Below are 23,245 nucleotides of genomic sequence, written 5' to 3'. Positions count from 1 at the left end.
CTGAGAATATATTTTAGGAATTCCCCCATCAGTCGCAACTCTCCCACTCTGTCCTTTGTGTGTCATTCATCTCAGTCAGTCATAAGGACCGCCTAGTCTATCAGCGTTCTGACTGTAAGGCCTTATCTGGAGTCTTATGGCAAAGCTGTCAACATGCTTTCAGTGGGTAACTGACAAAGGGTCCGGTTTCCATTTGTCCCCTTGCTGTGGTCCTTACCTGTATTGTGTGTGGGACTTAAATAGGACACACGCAAATTTTTCCTATTCTTTTTAAGTTTCTATGATGCTTGCGTGAAGTAAGAAATTTGTAAAGAAGGTTTGAGTTCAGTGAGAAAAGTCAGGAAAGCCTCTCACTGAAGTTTGACTTCCGGGTCTATTTATGGATTGTTTAATTTTATTGACTAAATTTTTATTTGACACCAACCTTGCTCTGGGCATCCCTGGAGTCTGTTGGAATAAAATGATGAATGTCTTGTTCATTGTTGTAATGTGATTTTAGAAAATACTATTCTTGGTTTAGGAAGCTAAAATAGTTTTGCTAAATCTGCCTCCTAGTGGCCAAGAGAAGAAAACACTGCATTCACACTTTACCCTGGGTATCACCTACACATCAAGAGGTCAATGTCAAAGATGCCAGAACAAAAAGGTTCAGGCTACTCAAATCCTTTCTCATTAAAATCAGCCTTCACTCTCCACTCCATCAAGGCATATTACCCTGTGCCTTGATGTGTCAAAGAGTGTGGAAAATTAACACCAAGTAAATAAAATAAAAACGATGTGCCCCCTCCCTCCCTCCCTCCCTCCCTCCCAAGATAACAGAACGGCAAATTATAAAAGATTTTCTACCTCCATCCTCTGCCTGGCCCCCTCTCTACTGTATCTGTATCTTCATATCAAATAGGACGGTACACGTGTGTTCATGGGTGTCATGGAGTAACTAGGTAACAGAAAGGGGCAGCCCTTCTCAGTGCTCCCTGGCATGAAACCACAGCAGGGCAGCTGATAGTAATCAGTACAGGACCTCTAGGGTCAGGCCAGCACTTGACACACAGTGAACTCTCCTCACCAAACCTGGGATTGGGGTTTTTTTTTCCCTTCTTGTGTCTGGAAATATTTTTGTGCTGTTCTTAGCGGGAAGGACAGTAATTATATCCCACACAGCTCTGTGATGACTTTTTTGATAATTCACCTTGGCTAGGTGACCACCTGCAGTTATTCAACCATGTAGGGATTGCTGGGAAAGGATTTTGTGAAAGTCTCTAAAATGCCGAACCTTTTCCCTTCAGGTCCAGACCGTCCTTGACTATCTTGGTTAGCCTGGCTTGATTCACTGAAAGTCTTCAGAGTCAGGATGATGTTCCCCCTTGTTGGGAAGGCTAGGTTTGAAGTTCACCTGATAGGAGTGTTTGCCCATCATGCTTGAAGCCCTGGGTTTGATACCCAACACTGCACAAACCAAGCATTGCTGTGGTCACCTGTAATCCTAGCATACTGGAGATGAAGGCAGGAGGATCATCCTTGCTTACCTCATAAGACAGAGAGACAAGTACAAAGGGAGGGCTTCCTGTGGGGGAACAGCTGGACTCTAGTGCTCTTGGGTTTTCCTTCCTGATTGCCAGTGCTGTGACCGCTAAATCAGCCTTGACAAATATGTTAGCCATTTCTCTTGAAATCATTTGCTAAAGCTACTGATAAAAGAATACTACAAACTGCATCAGTGGCTAGGATAGCATAAATTTATTATCTCCACATTTCTGGAGCATAGAAGTCCAAGGTCAGTGAGTCAGCAGGTTGATTCTTTCTGGGGGCTGCAATGCTTCTCAATGCCTTCCATGTCTCTCCCCTTGCTTTGGTAGGACACTTGCTTGTGTCCCCCTGATGTTTGTCTTCATCTTCTATGTTGTTCCTCTATGTGTATCTCTCTCTGCATCCAAATTTCCACATGTTATGAGGACATGAATTATATAGGATTGGAATGCTCTAATGCCCTTATTTTTAGTCAATTACTTCTGGAAAGACTGTATCTCCAAATATCAGGGTTACCTTCTGGGGTACTGCAGATTAAAATTCCAGCACATTTTAGAAGACATTAATATATCCCAGCTCTTACTGTGCCCTGAGTGAATTGTTTAGTACAATTTCTCAAAGCAGCTTACCAGAAACTTTGATTGCTCCAGGAGGCACATCCCATGTTTCCAGAAGCACTGATTCATCCTCTGATATGGAGACATTGAAATCTGAGTATAAACATAATGCAGTTGCTTAAATCACAGACTGTGAAGCCTGGTATATCAGAAAATGATTTATGGTGATTTTATCAGAATCATGGAGACACCTCAGTAAACAGGGCTACATGGGTCTCTTAGGTGTAATATTTTAACTGCAACCTGGTTTCCCCTTCAGCAGCTGTTTAAGGTTTAACCAAAATGGAAAGCTCAGGAAGCAGATAACTGGCTCTTTGGATCTCCCATACAGCAGGAAATTCCTGAGTGTAAGGATATGGAGGTTGAAGAGCACAAATGCCCAGGGCCTGGGATAGATGAAGTCGTAAGATGATCTTTTCACTGGGTGTGTGCTCCACATTGGCACAAGGCCAAGTGAATCTTCTCTGATTTAACCCCGACTCTCACTCTTTTTTTCCTTTGTTTTTTCTTAGCTGTGTTTGATGTAGAACCTAGGGCTTCATGTATGCCCAGAAGATACTCCAGCACTGATCATAGCCCCCCACTCCACTCTGAAATATGAATTATTCTCTCTCCATAAGACTGGAAATATGAGTCTACATGCATTCCTAAGACCATGCATCTAGAAAGGGCATGCAGCCTAATTTCATTCTTCGTGGAGTCCACACATGAATCTTCCTAATTACTAAAATGTATTTGTAACTTGCGGTGGTTTGAATGAGAGTGGGTCATATATTTGAATATTCGGTTCCTAGATTGTGGACTTTTTAGAAAGGACTAGGAGTAGGACTATGTTGGAGGAGGTATGTCACTAAGGGTGGACTTAGTTGACTGCTGTGGTGGTTTGCATGAGAAAGGCTGTACAGACTCATATATTAAAATGCTTGCTCACCAGGGAGTGGAATTGTTGGAGAAGATTAAAAGGTGTGGCATTGTTTGAAGAGGTGTGCCACTGGGAATGGGCTTTGGGGTTTCATAAACCCACTCAAGGCCCAGTCTCCTCTCTCTGCTTGTTGCCTTGGGATCTGATGTAAAGCTCTCAGCTCCTACTCCAGCACCATGCTGTCTGCTTCCTACCATGATGATAATGGATGAACCCATAAGCAAGTCCCCAGTGAAAGCCTTTATTTTATGATGATTGCCTTGGTCATGTTGTCTCTTTACAGCAATAAAATATTAGCTAAGACACTCACTCCAGGCCCAGCCATGTTCTTTTCTACCATGTGCGTGTGGATCAGGAGTGAGCTCTCAGCTATTGCTCTAGCGTCATGCCTGCTTGCTTGCCTGCTTGCCTGTCACCATGCTTCCCACCACAATGATCATGGACTAACCCTCTGAAACTGAGGCACAAGCCTAATTAAAAGTTTCTTTTTGTAAGTCATCTTGGTCATGTCTCTTCACAGCAATAGAATAACCCCACAGGTCATAGTCATGGTGCTTTTATGACACACATGATGCCATGTTACCTACCAGCTGAGGTGGTACAAGGCACACTCTGCCACTGCTCCGTCCTCCTTTTTATTTTCCAGATTTATTTTATGCGTATAAATGTTTCACTTGTATATGCGTGTATATGCACTTTGTGTCTGCTTGGTGCCTATGGAGGCCATAAGAGGGTGATCAACTCTCCAGAATCAGAGTTACAGATATCAGCTGCCCTGAAAACTGGGGATTGAACCTGGCCCTTCTGCAAGAGAAGGGAGTGTTTTTAACCTTCACTAGTTCCAGATCTCAAAGGGTTTTACCAACATCTATTTGTTGCTCTGTCATTTTGCTGTAGTTTGTGTGTGTGTGTGTTTTATTGATGATGTAGCTGTTTAATATAGCTCATAAGTGTAGGGTTGAAGTGCCCCCTAGTGGAAGAAGAAGACCACACTATATCCCACAGAGAAAATACATGAACTTGAGGCAGACAAGATGGCTCAGCTGATAAAGGTGTTGGCTGTTAAACCTGATGACCTGAGTTCAATTCCTGGAACCCACAAGGCTGAAGAATAGAACAGACTCCTGCAAACTGTCTTCTGAACTCAAAATGTCTGTGGTGGCATGTGTACACACACACACACACACACACACACACACACATATCAAAAAAAGAAAAAAAATAAGAATGACCTAGGTATGGCTCTACAAGCCTGTAATCCCACCATTTAAGAGGTGGAGGCAGGAAGATGGTGAGTCTGAGGCTATATCAAGTTCCAGGCCAGTCTCAAATCAAAAGCAAATCAAAATACATCTGCTAGATAAGTCTTTTAAAGACATGCATTATAGTGCTGTTCTCCATGAATTTAATGTTAATGAGTAAAAATGACATATTAAATAAGGTAGATTTAATGAAGTTTATATACTGGCAGGCTGATACACACACCAGGGGTTGTAAAACCTGACCACATCGATTCCTAGGAACATTTAATGGCTTCCTGTCTCCTATTTAGCATCCTTGGTGACTTTATAGGATGCAATTGCCCTAAAAAGCATCAGCGGTACCTATGTTGTACTGCTCAGATTTCCCTTTGCTACCATGATCTGAGGATTCAGAACTGGGAACCTAAGAGCTGATTCTAACTTCTTACCTGCTCTAGAAATGAAGGAGACCTCAGCCTGGAAGCCCCTGGCGGTGCCATTCTCGTCTGATTGGAGGTGCTCAGCACAGGGCTGGGTACCACATAGCCACATAGGCGAGCTGCGAGGCCCCACACAGGTAAGCGAAGCCAATGTGAATACACACAACATTAGATACAGAAAAAAAAAAACATGAGTGCTTTAGACATGTTGACAAGCTTTTCTGAAAATACAACTCATCTTTCAAACAAAGAGATTTGCCTCTTCAAAATGTGTTTTGACTCCACCAGCATTTCAAGTTTGTCTCCCATCTGCTGAATACTCCCAAAGTTCTGCTAAGGAAATTGCCTCTAGCCACAAGATTCACTAAGCAAGTTTTTTTTTTTTTTTTTTTTTTTTTTTTTTTTTTTTGAGGTGCCCGGGCTAGGGATGGGCCCAAGGGCCTTGGGCAAGCACTCTGCCACTGAGCTGCCTCCTTAGCCCATGAGGCTTGTGTCTATCTGACTCTTCTTCATTTGGGTCTTTTACATTTTGGTTCCAATAGTCTTTGTTCCCTGTTCTTTGCTCCTCTACACAAAATCAGGGGGTGCTGAAACTATCGGGAGAGATGGAGGAGCGTCAGGGAACACAGGAAAATTAAGAAAAATCATTTTATCCCTTATCCCAAGACCAGGTCCAAGACCAACCAGGGGATGCCAGGGCTTCAGGGGAATACAAACCTATTTCCTTCTCCCCCTTGACATCACTGTGTACAATCACATAGTCAGAAGTGCAGTCTCCATTTTCTTCTATTTCTAGGCTCTGAAATGACAGCTGAGAAGACTTCTGGTTATCTCAAGGAAAGCTCAAGGAATGAGCAGATAACTCTAGGTCATTTACCTTGCTCTAGAGGAGTGGTTTTCAACCTGTGGGTCACGACCCCTTTGGGGTCAAATGACCCTTTCACAGGGGTCGCCTAAGGCCATTGGAAAACACATATATTACATTATGATTCATAGCAAAAGCAGAATTATGAAGTATCAACAAAAATAATTGTATGGTTGGGGGGTCACTACAACTTGAGGAACTGTATTAAAGGGTTGCAGAATTAGGAAGATTGAGAACCACTGCTTTAGAGTAAGAATTTAGTTGAGAAAGTTCTAGAGATATTCCTGAGTGATTAAGTTACTTAGGAAAAGACAGTAGATTCTCTGTAAATAGTGAAACATAGAAGCTATCAAACACAGCCAGCTTGTAAATGTGAGGATCTGTGCAAACATCTGAACTCCCTACAGAGACTGTCTTCTCTGGAGGCTGTTTTGGGGTTGTGCTACTTGGCTATGTAAGTTTTTCTTAATTTTTCTTAATTAGCAAAATTGAACTCAAACACAGTATAAATCCACAGTGCTTCTGGTGTTCTTGTCTGTGTTACATCATGTGCCTCTACTACAGCCTTGGTTCTGAACATATAACATGTGCACTTGACACTAAGCATGCAGCTGCATAATGCAATGACTGTGAATGCTGCACAAAACACCATGACCCAGATGCAAGCCCAGTGTCTGTTATGACTTCAGGAGTTTTTGCCGCACATACAAAGTTTCCTGTTTTTATAGAAACGCAATGGCTTTATTACAGAAAACAAAGATTCAAATATTTCCCTACCACCATTCCTCAGCATGAATCAACTCACCAGATCTTTGAATCAGATTGTGTTAGAAGACTTGATTTTAAGAACTTCTGTTTGAGTTACTGACTTAAATTTTTTATAAAAGAAATTTGGCTTGGGATTAAGAAGCATTGCAAGCAATTTCTGAAAGGGACATAAATGTACTTCTGTCTTTTTATATTTTTGCAAAGTGAAGTCTCAGCACTGATGATTATAAAGTCAAAACACTGGATCAATCCAGGAAATCATTGCAGATTCTCTCTCTGTCCTGCAATATCCACCTTCACTCATTCTTAAAACCAGGATGACCTCATTTATTTAGGCTTCTATCCTCTGACTGTCCATGAGTGTTTAATTGGCAACAACGAATGGGGTCAAATATGCAATAATTTTCTTATCATGATATTCAAAGGCCTATACTTTGGCCTCAGCCTCACTTTCTCTTATTCTTTCTAAGTATAACTTATGACTCTGTTGACTACCTTGCCCTGCTCGGTGCTGGCTCCTCTTTGCTGTGTCTTCTCTGCTTGGAGATAGAAATGACACTGGCAAGATTGTTATCAACTTTTTAAATTAGTAATACTGTATTTTTTCTCTAATTTGAGTTTATAAGGAAGAGTGTTTGTTCTTAAAAATGCTAAAGATTTGTCAAAGTCACCAGGTAGTCAGTCATTAAGGTAACACTGGGGAATTTCTGTTTGAACAAGAGCTGCAGAAAGCAAGTGCCATCTAGTGGTGGCTGCAGGGAAGCACGGTTGTCATTGGAATATTTATTCAGGTACTGAGGACTAATGTATGACTGTAAACAAGTCAGATAAAAACCTCTGCCTGAGAGATCCACAGCAAAGCTCTGGGTTTAGCTCCCAGAGTCCATTCCAAGAGTGGGAGGAGCAATAATATGAGCAAAGGGGTCAAGACCATGATGGGGACAGTGGAGGGGGGAAAGGAACCTGCATAGGACCAAACTAGGACCTCTGAATGTGGGCGAGTTGTGTGGCTTGTTCAGTCTGTGAGGCCACTAGCAGTGGGACCAGGATTTATCCCTAGTGTTTGAACTGCTTTTTTGGAGCCCATTCTCTTTGAAGAAACCTTGCTCAGCCCAGATAGTGGGAGAGGGGACGTGGAGCTTGGTCCTGCCTCAAAGTCATGTGCCAGATTTTGTTGACTCCCATGGGAAGCCTTACCCTCTCCGAGGAGAGGGCAGAGATGGGGTGAGAGGAAGATGTGGGGAGCGGGAGGAGGGGAAGGAGTGGGAACTATGATTGGTATGTAAAATGAGAAAAGGTTGTTTTTTAAAAAGTAAATAAAAGTTAAAGAAAGAAAGAAAAACAACAAAACAAGAACACCAAAACCAAAAATCTCTGCCTGCACAGTGTCTGTCAGGTGTCTCGTGACTATATCATGTCTAATTTAGGACAAACACAATACCTTAATTAGGTAATGGTTGGGGGCTTGAAAGATCCAGGTACAGCTAGCCATGTCACTGTAGTCTTCAGGATAGTGAAGGCTATGTATGGTGCCTTCTTCAAAGAGGATAGTTAGAGACTCGCAGCCAGAATCTAAAACAAAGGAGAGCAGAGCCAATGCAACCACTGAAGAAAGACTTGTGGTGTTCTTCCTCCTGTCTCTACCAGGTGATAAACTACGGCTTGTGGCAGAGCCAACCACAAACGGAGAGTCTTGTGACCTAGCTTACATCGTTCTTAAGGCCCTCTCAGCTCACTTGGGTCAATGATCACCATGAGAGACTTCAGCTGGCCAATGTGCCTTCTCCATTATGGAGCCAGCAGACCTTGGTGGGGGGAGGAGATCCCTGCCCCTCACCCAACTCTGGTGCCAAAACTTCTGCAAAGGGCCTAGAAGTGAGCGATGGAAGTAAATGGTTTTTACCAGGAAGGTAGTTTGGCTTGAGAGCTTTATAGGTAAGATTAAACCCAGTGGCATAATCTGTGGCATCAGAGATGAATCTCAGCTGGATAGAACTGGAGCCAACGAGAATGGATGAAGGGAGGCTTTCTCCACAGAATTTCCCTGTAATGTGAGAAGAGTCTTTGTTCAGAGTCTGGAAAACAGCACCATACAAATGCATCAAGGATATGTGACCTTGTTCTGGAATTTCAGGATGGCCTAATTAGGCTTCTCATCTTCTGCATGGCTGGGGTTTTGATCCGGAACGTTCTATGTATATGCTGCTCTTTGGCTTTTGTGGGATGTTTGTTTATGTCCTATCCTTTACAGAAGCCCCTCCTACAGTCTATAGTGTCACCTATATTCTCCTACAGTTATAGTATCACCTATATTCTCCTACAGTCTATAACATACCTATATTCTCCTACAATCTATAATGTACCTATATTCTCCTATAGTCTATAGTAATCACCTATATTCTCCTACGGTTATAGTATCACCTATATTCTCCTACAGTTATAGTATACCTATATTCTCCTACAATCTATAGTATATCTATATTCTCCTACAGTCTATAGTATACCTATATTCTCCTACAATCTATAGTATACCTATATTCTCCTAGTCTATAATATACCTATATTCTCCTACAGTCTATAGTATACCTATATTCGCCTAGTCTATAGTATACCTATATTCTCCTACAGTCTATAGTATCACCTATATTCTCCTATAGTCTATAGTATACCTATATTCTCCTACAGTCTATAGTATACCTATATTCTCCTACAGTCTATAGTATCACCTATATTCTCTTACAGTCTATGGTATCACCTATGTTCTCCTACAGTCTATAGTATACCTATATTCTCCTACAGTCTATAGTAATCACCTATATTCTCCTACAGTTATAGTATCACCTATATTCTCCTACAGTTTATAGTATACCTATATTCTCCTACAGTTTATAGTATACCTATATTCTCCTACAATCTATAGTGTACCTATATTCTCCTACAGTCTATAGTAATTACCTATATTCTCCTACAGTTATAGTATCACCTATATTCTCCTACAGTCTATAGTATACCTATATTCTCCTACAGTCTATAGTATACCTATATTCTCCTAGTCTATACCTATATTCTCCTATAAGTCTATAGTGTCACCTATATTCTCCTAGTCTATAGTATACCTATATTCTCCTACAGTCTATAGTATACCTATATTCGCCTAGTCTATAGTATACCTATATTCTCCTATAGTCTATAGTATCACCTATATTCTCCTATAGTCTATAGTATACCTATATTCTCCTACAGTCTATAGTATACCTATATTCTCCTACAGTCTATAGTATACCTATATTCTCCTACAGTCTATAGTATACCTATATTCTCCTACAGTCTATAGTATCACCTATATTCTCCTACAGTCTGTAGTATCATCACCTATATTCTCCTACAGTCTATAGTATCACCTATATTCTCCTATAGTCTGTAGTATCACCTATATTATCTGCAGTTGCAACAGTCAAGAATACTTCTACAAATACCCGATGAAGTGGGCAAAGTTGCTTCTGGGTGAAAATCACCGAAACACTACTCCATTTCTGTAATTTGATTGCTTATTTGAGACAGGACATCACTATTTGGGTTACAGATATGTGTCACTCTGCTTGGCTTCATTTCTCTTTTTGACATAAATATGTTTTGCTTTTTGGTGCCATTCTTCCCAGTCTACTGAAGCAGATAAAAGCCACTTGCATACATACGTAAGCAGTGTCCTGCTTGGGGTGGCTGGAGGACCCAGCAATTCATGTAAATTTTAGTCCTAATTGGATCAAAACCCAGGCAGCCTGGCTTTTAAAAATATCAGACGCAGCTGCTGAAGTGCCCATAGCAGGCGCAGACTCAGTTCTTCCCCACTTTAGTGAAGACTCTCAAAATTAGAAAAGGACAATGTGGCATTTACAGATGGGTCAAGGTCAGACATACCAGACCTTGTTAAGTCCACTTAGCACAGCTTTCCATATGATGACAGAGTTAAGAACCACTCACCAATGATCCTGTCTTCTAGGGAATATATTGCCAGGTAACTGTGGTGACAAGATTCTGCATCCAAGTGGGACAAATTGAGCAATATATGCATATCTTCTGGAACCAGCAGGGTCCAGACACACAGTCTGCAGGCAGATACATGGAAAGGGTGTTACTTCTAGACATAAAGTAACAGTCACGGTCCTGTTAAGGGACACAGGCAGGCTGGAGGTGGAGTCTTGGGGAGGACAACAGAGGGAGTACTTACTGCTTGCTCTCATAGTACAGGTGGAGGCTTTCTGGAAAATGCAGCTCTCCCTCAGACCCACTTATTAGACCATCAGGCTCACTACATGAAACTGAGAGGGAAAGTCACAGCATCAGGGCTGGCACCCAGTGCTAACGGCTATTACACCTTCCAGAAGCTGAAGACCGGGGAGCCACTGGTGCTCCTTATGCTTTCATCCTTCATGCACTGCTTCCTGTCTTGGCTGCTATGAAGTCTCATTGTTTTGAATTTTTGTGACTTTTATGTCCTGCTTACTTTTGAGATGCTGTAACTTCCTCTGTCACTTTGACCTTGTAGCTCCAATCTGTGGGTGCAGGGGCTCCCCAGGTTCTAGCCTAGGCTTCCTTTTCTCTTTCTATCCAGGTCCTCAGCATAGGCTCAGTCACATCAGCAGCTTCATTGCTTACCTCTACCCTCCTGGACATTAGGTCAGACTTACGGTAATGTCCAGTTATCTTTCCCGAAACTCAACACGGTACAAGCGGAACTCCTCTTCATCAGTGAAATTATAGCTACCTTTGATTTGATTATGCTTGTGCTTTCTGTAATGCTCAAAGCTGTGATGACATAAAGAATCCAGTTGGATTCCTCCTTGTCCTTCCTTTCAGTCCTCACGAAACTGGTTCTAAACTTTTTTCCTTTTTATCTTTTCATTCTCTGGCTCTTATCTTGTTTTAATCCTTCAGTTTTTCTTTTCTATCTTGAATTCTCCTTGACTTATTTGTTCCTTAATCTCCTTCATGCTGTTCTTCTGTTCTTATGGTATAGATAAAATGTATTTATATTAATAATCAAGTTCCCATCATAAAATGCAGCCCATTTTTTGACCGAAATGTATAGTTCCAGAATTTGATCTCAAATTATCTTTCTATTCATTTTTTCTTGTGAGAATTCCTTACACTTCCTACCCTTGAGCTGTCTTGGCTGTCTTGCTGCTGTATCCTTTATTTTTCTTTCTTTATCCTTTGTAGCCTATCCTGGATAAGGATGCTTCTGCTCCAAAGGCTACACACTGCTCATTTATATCTGTGAGCTGCCTAGCTCTGGGAAGTCTACTTTGCTATATCACTTTTTGAGACAGAGTCCTACAAGCTCAAAGACACAGTGAAGAGTAAGCTAAGACCCAGTCTCCTTTCTTTATAGATGATATAACCGAGGAAAGAGCTTGCCCCAGATCTCAGAGTGAATTCATTCAAGAAGTCATAGTGAGCAGGGATATGCCCCCTGTGTAAGTAGGGGCACACTCAGGGGAGGGTGTGTAGCTTATTAACTGTTTCTGCACCACATTCCCTCTTCTCTTATTATCTAGTTGAAAGATTGTATTTATCAGTTAGTGTTTGCTGAATTAGACAAAGCTGTGGCTTGACAAAATGATACATGAAATGGGGCTCTGTGGCCATGGAATTGGCAGACTGGCAGGAATATGTGGGTGCTCTTTGAAGTTTTATACCAAGTGATCAGAGAAATACCTCCGAGGAAGACTTTTGATGTTAACAGGAACTGAGACTCAGAAGTGTTAGTATGTTAATTCATGCTCCTGCAAGGGCAGACTGCAAGGAATACCCACCTCTGGAGTTCTTTCTCCGATGGCCTGAGAAACAAAAAGAAAGATGCAATTCAAAGCTTCTGCCACCTTGACAAAACATTGACTAAAAAGTAGAGCGTTTTAGTCAATATCCAAATACTGAAAATTTAATCTGTGAGAAGAACAGCAGCTCGGATAAAATGACAAAGTAGGGCAGAGGTCCCGGCAGTTTGAAACGATTTCACTTACTTTATTCTCACTAATGAAGAAACAGTGATTAACTTGGAGATTACACAGAGCAAAAAGAGGCAAGGAAGTAGGAGAATAGAGGCCAGAGATAGAAATAACCTTCCTCCAACCATGAGTATTTTTTTTTTATTTTTTGTCACACACTGAGGACCAGATACCTGTCATTGTGTAATACTCTTGAAAAAAATCCTTTAATTCTGAGTTATTTTTTATTAATCCCTTTTGATAAAATGGAAGCCAATTTGAGACTAGAAGACATCGGTTAAGGAAACAGTTGAATTTAGAGGTGGAAGCAAAGTTACAATTTTTTTTGGGGGGGGGCTGGTTGACAAGAAAACTGTATGTAGACTACACCCTTCAGATTTACCACATTTGCTTCTATACCAGGGTTTCTAAACCTTTGCCTTATTAATTTGGAGTGAGATTATTCATTATGGTGGGGACTATGTGCTGCACTGTATATGCCTTAGTAGCTCCCATGATCTCTATCCACTAGGCAGTGATATCCCTCTTTAATTGTGACATCTGAAAATATTTTCTAATATTTTCTTGGTGGTCAGATTATCAGTAGTTGACCATTACTGCACTTTGCTTTAGCTTGGTGAATCTTGCTAGAACAGTTGAAAAGTAGGTAGAGATGCATATATCACCAGTTAACATAGTTTCAAACATAGACAAAGCAATTTATGAGGAATGTATTCATTCTTCAGTGAATATTTTAATACTTGGATATGGATGATGTTTTGCTCTTGTATTAGACTGTACATTTCAGAATCCTCAAGTGTTACACTGAGAACAGAAGTGCCCCCCTCCAGTCCCGACTTGTCTGATGTTCTTTACCCCGTAGAACTGTAGCTTCCTAAGCTTGCAGGATGGCTTCATTACCAGTATGGATGTGTTCGTGGATCCAGGGAAGCACTCTGCTAAGATCTGTGAAGATCCCAGGAGATCCTTGCTCTTTTTTCCTTGAATTGTTTCTCCAGCCTCGACCACAGCCTAAACCCCAAGAAGTCACGCCAGCCAGAGTCCAGGCCCCTTTGCTATTCTGGCACATAAGTGATCCTCCTGAATCTCCCTGTGGGAGGAAGAAGGAAGCCTCTGTTACCATGATTGTCAGTGGAGGGGCCTCAAAGTGCCCACTTACCCACAAGGGTGCTAATGACAAGCATAGCATGGCCTCAACTTCTAATAATTTAGACACAGCACTCCAGAAGAACATCTGGACATGATTTCCATTTAGTCCTCAAACAGCAGAGCCTGTCAGTTGCTGCTCCTTCTCCCCACACCTGGCTCTCATCAAAGCAGCAGAATTCCTCCCCTTTCCTGTTCACATCATGGACTCAAAGATGTCCTGCTTAGTGATGCAAATGACCACAGTCTTCATAATGCCAAGAATTAAGAAGTGTCATTCTCGCTGGGCGATGGTGGCCCACGCCTTTAATCCCAGCACTCGGGAGGCAGAGGCAGGCAGATCTCTGGGAGTTTGAGGCCAGCCTGGTCTACAAGAGCTAGTTCCAGGACAGGAACCAAAAAAGCTACGGAGAAACCCTGTCTCGAAAATAAAAAAAAAAAAGTTTAAAAAGAAGTGTCATTCTCCACACCCCTAATCTAGAAACCTCAAAATAAGAAGAGACATCCTTACACGGTGGGAGAAACCTGAGCACTTCACCCTTAGGACTACCTCTACTATTTTCAGTGAAAAACAGATTCCAGGTTTGTCTGGAATCAGCATGCTTAGTCTCCTCCCTGCTAACAAACTTTCCTGGGCATGGAGCATAGCTGCACCCACTTACCTGACAAGCATCTCTTCCTCCATCAGGGGATCCTGTGCAGAGAAAGGTCTTCCCAGTAACGGGGTTCCTTAAGCTCAACAGAGCCGCCTCACATTCCTCCTGAGTCAAAATTGGCAGGTTCACCTGCTGCAAGACTTGTGGGAGGCTACCACCTGGAACAAGGGGACAGGTCTGTCAAGCCATGCACTCTTCAGAGGTGAAGGTGCCTGGTTCTTTTGTCTTCAGCAGTTGCATGCAGGTTTGTGTCTTTTTGGAAGGATCTTGATTTCTTAAATGCACTGAAACTCACTGCCTTTTGAAATGCTTGCCTGGTTGTTTAAAAACTTTCTGGTTACCCATCAGAAAGTTTTGATTTGGATTAGTAAGAGTGGCGCAGGGGCCCTTACCTTCAGCCAAGCGCCCCCAGCCTGCAGTTGTGCAAACAAATCCAGCCTTAAAGTGTTCTCCTGACTCTGGAAGACACACGGGCCTCACAGATTGGCCTGAAGAAAAGATCAAGGGAGGGGCTGGCTCCTTCATGCAGGAAAGGATACCATAGTTATTCACCTATTGGCATCTGGGTGGTCCCCAAAGTCCCCTTAAGGTTTGTGATATATCAGACTGGCATCTTCAGGGGTCGCTTGTCAGCTCTCTTCACCAAAACCACATAACCCTCCCTCCAGAACCATAAGCAAAGGACATTTTAGGCAGGGGACCCTCCAGAAAAAAATCCATCTTCCAGTTAATGATCCAGAATAGCTGGTCTCAGGCTATATGACATGATGTGTAGGGGATATAGTACAGGTCAAATGATTCGGGGAAACAGGGTAGACAATCAGGGTGCACTACAATTATTTACCAAATCGGAAGGTTCCAGCCATCTTCAGAAGAGCAATATCATAGTTCATAGGTTTTCTGATGGAGAACTTTGGGTGTATTATGATGGTTTCAATGGCTAGTGTTTGCTCTCCTGGCTCGACTTGGCTTAAGTCATGTTCCCCAGCAGTAACATTCAAAGTTAATGCAATGTTTCTATGAAAAGGCAGAAGGAAAGAGATGGGGTTTCAATGAGCCTTTGACTGTGGTTGTAAATGCTGGCAAATGGCCTCTTCAAATTGACATGGGTGGATAATGTGGAGCGTGAGAGTGCCGAGCAAAGTAACCAAGAATGATTCCATTGCTATAAGAAAAACGAAACACAGGGATTCTCATTCCAGTGCAGGGCATGTAAAGTGTAGAGATAGTGGTATAATATCATTCATATTTGTTATCTGTAGTCAGCTAGAGAGATACACATGCATTGTAATTTGGGGAGCTAAAATACATAATGAGACTTATTAGGCCAGTGGTTCTCAATCTGTGGATCATGACCCTTTTGGGGGTCAAATGACCTTTCCACAGGTCATTATTATTATTTCATAATAAGATTATTAGGAAACACATATATTTACATTATTGTTCATAACAGTAACAAAATTATAGTTATGAAGTAGCAACAAAAATAATTTTCAAGTTGTGGGTCATGACAACACTGGGAACTGTATTAAAGGGTCCCAGCACTAGGAAAGTTGAGAACCACTGTATTAGGATGTTCCAGTCACAATACCAGTGAGTTATTTTGTGAATTATTTGTGATTCCCAGTAAGGATGTTGCTTCAGTGTTAAAAAATTTCAAGTGGCATTTGTACTATAAAGGGCAGGACACTAACTCTGATGTTCTAGGGATACTCATGAATTTGGGACCAATTACAACAATAGAAAGTGGGGATTGTCTCTATGCCTTTTTTATATTTGTAGTTTATAGTTCTCCCATGAAATGAGGAAGATGAACTTGATAGGATGAAATGGGATGGAGTAAGTATTTTGAGGTTTTTATTCTTTGGGGCCCTTCATTTTCAATGATGATTCTTTATACATGATTGGAAAAGGTATCATTTCTCTTGGAATGGGTTCCTGAATCCTGGATATGGTAGATACTTGATCTAGTAAATAACATCTCTAGCTTACCACTACCTGTATTGTAGAGATATTGCCAGCTATTTATTCATTTGTTTTTTGCTCCTTAATTTTTATTTTTACTCAACATGTAGGATCTTTCTATGTTGCTCAGGCTGGTCCCAAATTCCCGGACTCAAGCTTCTTCCTGCTTCAGCTGTTCACCTAACTATGGCTATAGATATGCACCACATAACAGGCTAATTTCTCTTTTAAACAATGGACCCTCTGGGAGGCATCATGCCTTAGTCATTTTTGTGTCTTTTACACACTAGCAACTGGCAGTAAGTGAGCATCCCAAGAATGTTTTCAGACTCAAATTGAAAGGACAACTGTGGGTGCATAATCTTGGTGACAGCCCGGTGCACATGGAACACTGACAGTGGGGTATTTGGATCACACCAGAAAGTTGCTAAAAAAAAAATCAAAGTTCTTAGGTTGAATCTCAGAGAAGCAAGACCAACAGGAAGGAAGACTTGAGAATCAGTATTTTATTGATCTGTCTTTATTTTCTTTTATTTACTTATTAAGATGTATAAAGGACCAGATAGTGCTGCTTCATGAAAATATTTTACCAAAACTAGTAGGAGACTTTCACTAGTCAGTCATTTGCTACTAGTCTTTGTTGACTTCAGTGGGTTTATGTAAATACAGTATTTTACTTCTGCAAAGAAACCTTTTCTAACATGTCAAGGAGCTTCATTTGTGACACCCAATTAGAAAGATTCCTTGTGTTTTACACGAGTAATTGGTTCTGATTCCAAAGAGAAAGAAGAGGCAACCTGGTCCTCCTCCATGAGCCAAGCTTTCCTACCTGTTAGCCATGCAGTGAGCGGCTGTGATGACCCACTGTGAAGAGATGATAGTTCCTCCACAGACATGCTTCTGCTTTTGTTTCAGGGACACCTAGATGGCAGATTTAAGTTGGTAAAAGTTAATGCTGTGGGATATCCCTAAAACCTCCAACTTAGCACTTTCTGAAAGATAGATATAGATAGCTTAACCACAGTGATCATGATTTAGGGATGATGACAGTCTATAGGAGAGTAGTTTGGGCCTACTGTTTTCTCATATGCTTAATGAATTATTTGACCCTTAGAACTTCAAATCTTTTCTTTAGTTAGCCTCTTCAACATACTTAAAATGATTTTATTCATTTTTATCCCCATTTCTCTTTGAGTACACTGTGAGTTTGTGTGTGTGTGTGTGTGTGTGTGTGTGTGTGTGTGTGTACGCATGTTAGCCCACATGGAGGTCAGAGGGCAAATCTTGGACATCAGTTCACTATGTCCACCATGTAGGGCCCTGGGCTCTAAAGCAGGTTGTCAGGCTTAGTAGAAAACACATTTACTCATTGTAATGTCTTTTTGGCCCCTATTAACTTTCTTTCTCTTCTCAACTCAATCTATCCATGATAATTGTTTTGATTCTAGGGTGACTTAGACAAGTACATACTTTCAATGGATAGCCTCACATTTAGGATGAGAAAAAGGCAGTTGATTACAATTTTTCACTTTTTAACCAAAAATTATTTATGAACAATAGAAAAGAAAAAGTAAAAGAAACACTAAGAGACACAGAAAAAAGTTGCTAAGGTTGAGTAACTCAGTGGTACAGTAAATTCTCAGAGCTTTTTTGGTTCTAACTTAGAAACTTTAAAACAAAACAAAAAACAAGGAACAATCAAAAAGGATAAATACCGAGAGGAAGCTAAGGATAAAAGGCGTAGAACCAAAAACCCTGAAAGAAAACCCAATGGGTCACCATTATGATTTGAAAATGAACTTCTGATTTTAACAGATATCCAATTGATCAAATGATCAGTTGTCTACTCAAGCAAGTATTTGTTAAGTTTATCAGTGACAGTCAGTGTGGTAGTCTGAATGTAATTGGCCGCCATAAGCTCATAGGGAGTGGCACTATTAGGTGGTGGGGCCTTGCTGAAGTAGGTGTGACTCTGTTGGAGGAAGTGTGTCACTGTGGGGGTGGACTTTGAGGTCTCTATGCTCAAGTTATGCTTAGTTCAATTCACTTTCTGCTGCCAGTGGACCAAGATATGGCTCTTCCTCAAGATTTTCAACTCCTTCTCCAGCACTGTCTGCCTGCATGCTACCTTGTCCTGCCTTGATGATAATGGACTAAACCTCTGAACTGTAAGCAAGTCACCCAATTAAATGCTTTCCTTTATAAGTGTTGCTGTGGTCATGTGTCTCTTCACTGCAATAGAAACTCTAACTAAGGTAGTCAGGCAACTCACTGAACAACAATTCAACCATGAATATTAATCTTGATTAATTGGGCTGGGAAGCATCTTTCTTCAAGATTAGGAAAGCACAGCTCTTGGAGTGTTGTGAGGGTTTTTTTCCCTCCAGAGAGGTAGCATGTGATCTGGTGAGATACAAGCTTGAGCATCATAGTTCACCTACTAGAGAAGAGTTTGCGAGACTCACCTGCCAAGGAAAGGAACCCTTTTCTACTTGGCTTCCCCCAACAATGCGACTGAAAAGGCTAAAGTAATTCTGAGGTTGGGGCTTAACCAGACTCTGCCCACAGTTAGGAGCTGGGAAAGACAAGACAGACACTGATTAGATTCTAGGACTAAGATATACAGAACAATCTGAACAAGAAAAAAAACCGCAGTAGATGGTAAATGTAGAAAAATTACAACATGGCTTTAAGTTAGTGGTTGAGATTTGCTATGTTGTGTAAAACAAGAGATTATTACTCAGGTTTTGTCACACATAAGATGTGCACCATCAGGAGACAGATTCTGCTTTATTTGCACATATGGGTGTGTTCATTTGTGTGTGGATACATATGCTCATGTGTACATATGAAGATTAGAGGTCAACTTTGACTGTCTTCCTTAGCTGCTTTCCTTTTATTTTTAGAGACAAGGCCTCTCACTGACCTGGAACTCTCCGAATGGCCTAGGCTGGCTAGCCAGATAGCCCCAGGGATCTGCGGTCAGCTCCTCTCCAGAGCTGCAGTTGGGTATGGGCATCACCATATCAGCTTCTTAAAAATGGTTTCTATGGATTGAACCCAGTCTTTTGTACTTCACTGACTGAACTGTCTCCCCAGACCAAGTGATGACTTCTAATGTGAAGGTTAAGGGCTCTAGGTTTAGGTTGGTACTGGAATGTTGTCAGGAATGCAGCCTCTTTTCTTTCTGAGCTCTCTGGTCTCTGCAAAAAGAGCACAGCACTCTCTAGTACCCTATGGCACTAACTTTGTGCCAGGGCAGTTATTTTTGGCTTTCAACCCAGCTAGACGATGGGCTCCACAAACATGGGATTTAATATTTTCCTTCCTTCCTTCCTTCCTTCCTTCCTTCCTTCCTTCCCTCCTTTCTTCTTTCCTTCCTTCCCTCCTTCTTTCCCTCCTTCTTTCCTTCCTTCCTTCCTTCCTTCCTTCCTTCCCTCTGTCCCTCCCTCCCTCCATCCCTCCTTCCCTCCCTTCCTCTCTTCCCTTCTTCTTTCCTTCCCTCCCTCTTTCTGCCCCTCCCTCCATCTCTTTCTTCCTTTTTCTCATTTATGAGACAAGTTCATTTAACTATGGGGCTTAGGATGACCTTAAGTTTACGATTTCCTGCCTCTGCCTTTGGAATGCTGAGATTACAGGTGTGAAACGCCATATCAGGCATATGCACAATGTGCATTACAAGTCCTGATGTACAGAGTTGCTTGGTTAAGTTGTTGATGATGGTGTAGTCTGCTTCAGTTTGTAATTGTGTCCATATCCCTCCCACTGCTTTGTACATGAGACTGAGTCTGAGACCATGGTCTGTGGTGCCTGCCACAAATCAGAAATAAACAAATCTAATCAGATTTAATGTAGGACAGAAAATAGATTGTTCAGGGTTAGTGGCATGAAGACAACTTCAATTCACATATCAGTATTAAGACAAATACCTGTCAAGTAAAGGGAAGAAATAATTTTACAGAAAAGTTTTCATTCCTGAAAACATTTCATTTGTGCATATTTAAGAGAGCGTTTGACTTTTTGTATAAGGGGCTAGATTAAATTTATTTACTTGCACCGGGCAATCCAGTGATAAATTTGTTACTCTTGAAGATAGTTCTTTCCATGAGGTTTTCAGGAGTGCATATAAGACTCTGCCTCATCATCACTCGGCTTCTTTACCTAGATGACTCGTTGAATGCTTACCTACCATCTGAACTGAGATGTCTGCCTTGATTTCCTCAAACTAAGTTCTGACTCTCTCGCATAGCATAGCACTCTCTCTCCCGGCTCTTCATCAGCCTTCAGCAGTTCTTTATGTGAAAAAATTGTTTGCTTCTCTGACTGCAGTATGGACTTCTTGAGTGAGAAACTCAGGAATGTGGGTCCTCCATATTTGTACTTCTAAGGTCTAGCACAACTCTTGGCCTGCAGATTGCACTTGAAAAGCATGGGTGAATGAGCAAATGACTTTTCTTAAGAGTATATCATTAAGAAGATAGCTAATTAGCTCAATGTTAAAGTACACAAGCTCACAATGTAACTTATTACTTAATCCCCACACCTTGCCTGCAAAAAACACTTTCATTTTTAGATGTAAAAACTAAAAATCAAAGAGACACATAGCTCATAACAGTGTAACATGAAATAATCTTTTGTGTTTTCATTCTGAACCCAGTGTAGGTATGAGCAAAAACTTTTCCAGCTGCTTTAGCTGAATGAGTCATAAATCCGCTAGACATAAAATTTAGTATTCCTTGAAGTCACTGAGGCAGAGGCACAAAACATATTGATAGTCCATGCTGGCAAAGTCTGATTACAGAGAAGTCTGCCAACAACTGTTTTCAGCTTATTATAATCAAAGAAAAAGTCATTTATGGTATATGTCACTGAGCAGGATAATTTCCCTGAGGCTTCTAAATGTTTGTAAAGCTGTGCTGATCTCCTGAATTGTTTCATGAAAGAACACAGGATTATGTAATGTGTTCAAATAAGTGAACAATCCCATATCTGTTGATGAAACTAGTAGAAAATACTTACCCCCCATAAATGCTTCACTCTAATTTCATATGCTTATCACAGGATCAAAATTCAAAGAAATGGTTTTGAAAACCAATTACATTTTTGAAATAATTTGTTTCTCTTATATTCCAAAATGAACAAGAAGTGGAATTGTTACTCTGATTCACAGAAAGTAATTCCATCAGGCAAAGAAAGAAGGTAGTTACAAAGTTAATTTGAAACTTACCTCTGATGGAAGAAAGGGTTGCAGAATTACCTTGTTCCAAACATACCATTCCTAGTATTAGAATCAGCTTTTCCTTGCTTACAATCATTTTGAGATTCAAAGCTTCTCCCAGAAATGTAGAGAGGCTAACAGAGGGAGAGGCTCAAATGGAAACAAGGGTGACAATCTTTGAAAAAAGAGCAATAAAACACTCTAAACAAGCTTATTTATTAACTAAGACTTTGGGCATTCAACCTTGTCCATAAGATGTTTCTGAATGTGGTTTCTTAGAAATGTCTTTTGTAATATGTGGGCCATCAACTACAGAAGCAAAGTCTTGGTTGAGCAGCTTAACGTATTCTCTTCCACCTACAGCAATAAGTTGCTTCCTCCAGTGTTTCTGGTTTAGCAAAGTGGTTTGTGTCTGAGGCTTTCATTTGTGATTGTTACTTGCTCTGTTTTCTATTAGAGGATTGAATATTGGTGTGTGACACTATTCATGGGGTGACACAAACAACTGTTTACTCACCCAGGTTGGGAACTGATGACAGACTAAAGCGAGGATACTGCCAATGTCCAACTTGGTGGGCCAATGAGTTTTATTGGAGTCAATCACAGATATATGGGTGAGGAGTTACACACAAGAGCTGAAAGAACTCAAAGACATCTGTTTTAAGAAAAGCCCACTGCAGCATGGCTCACAAAAGTCGGAAACCTAGAGGACAGTGGATGCACACAGACAGTTGGACAAGTTGAAGAGAGTCTTTTGTAGGCAACTCTATTGGTTTGAGCTGCTAGCCAGCTCAGCTGTTCTGAGTGTCTTTCAGCAGTATTTACTGTTTTGCACGTGGGAGAAGTCTAGTGAATCTGGTCAGTTTCAGGGACTTCCTAAAGCCTTTACTTTCTTGAGCCTTAACCAGTCTTCCTTTAGAACTTCCTAAGTCTTAAAAAACTTCCTTCCACAATAGAATGTTTTATCTCAGAAGAATTTGCTACACAACAAATACCAACATTGTCCATTTGCAAGTGAAGACATTCTTAGCTGTTTGCAAACAGTCCACTAGAATGTATTAAAACATTTTACTTTTCTTATTTTCCAAGTGTAACTGCACGGTTATTATTACCATGTGTTAGTGAGGAAGAGGAGAAGAAAAGTAACTGAGTATTGCACTCCATAAGGCATACTGATAGACACTCCTTTAAGATTTTAGGATGCTGTCCACTGGGGTTTTTGTGAAGTATTACTTTTCACCATTTAAAAATATATTCTAGAAGACAAACGATATTCACTTCTACATGTGGTAGATGTCTAGACACAGAAAAGTGGCTATAATTACTTCCAGATTTTCTCTTTCCTGAATTAATTATTGGCACACTGTGTTGGCCAGTTTTATATCAACTTGATACAAGCTATAGCCATTTAAAAAGAGGGACAAAAAATGCCTCCTAAGCTCAACATAGAGCCAAGACTGTAGCACATTTTCTTGATTAACAAATGATGTGAGAGGGCCAAGCTCACCTGGGCAGGTGGTCCAGGATGGTCTAAGAAAGGCTGAATAGCCACGAAGAGCAAGGCAATAAGGAGCACTTCTCATGGCCTTTGCAACAGTTCCTGCCTTCAGGTTTCTGCCTGAATTCCTGATTTTCATGGTTGATGAACTGACTATGAGCTGTAAGAAGAAATAAACCTTTTCTTCCCAAGTTGCTCTTAGTTATGATATTATCAACACATTGAATATATATCTACACTCTACTGTGAGTATATATCAGCACTTATGTACAGCAGGGAACTGGGAATTGAGAATTTGGTGCTCTTACCTTATGGGATACATTTTGTCTTATTCATTGTTCTGTGAAGAGACACCATAACTAAGGCATCTGTTA

At 41.0% G+C, this 23,245-nt stretch overlaps 1 protein-coding gene across 1 annotated transcript; it reads right to left on the bottom strand.

Moving 5' to 3' along the window:
- Positions 1-1,895: 1,895 nt before the first annotated feature.
- Positions 1,896-21,470, bottom strand: Ovch2 (ovochymase 2). The gene is given in 17 exon segments (XM_041666037.1): positions 1,896-1,935; positions 2,162-2,237; positions 4,757-4,822; positions 4,825-4,866; positions 5,465-5,558; positions 7,822-7,952; positions 8,284-8,424; positions 10,362-10,486; positions 10,609-10,699; positions 12,197-12,220; positions 13,289-13,478; positions 14,197-14,348; positions 14,583-14,678; positions 15,035-15,207; positions 16,985-17,076; positions 18,621-18,730; positions 21,383-21,470. Coding segments are annotated over 17 exon segments (1,731 nt in total).
- Between the last annotated feature and the right edge of the window lie 1,775 nt (positions 21,471-23,245).

This window comes from Microtus oregoni, unplaced genomic scaffold, assembly GCF_018167655.1.
Source record: "Microtus oregoni isolate MIOR12 unplaced genomic scaffold, Mior012 000016F_ref0000370, whole genome shotgun sequence".
Lineage (NCBI taxonomy): Eukaryota > Metazoa > Chordata > Mammalia > Rodentia > Cricetidae > Microtus > Microtus oregoni.
The sequence above is the reverse complement of the archived record's forward strand: the minus strand, read 5'-3'. Positions and strand labels throughout refer to the sequence as shown.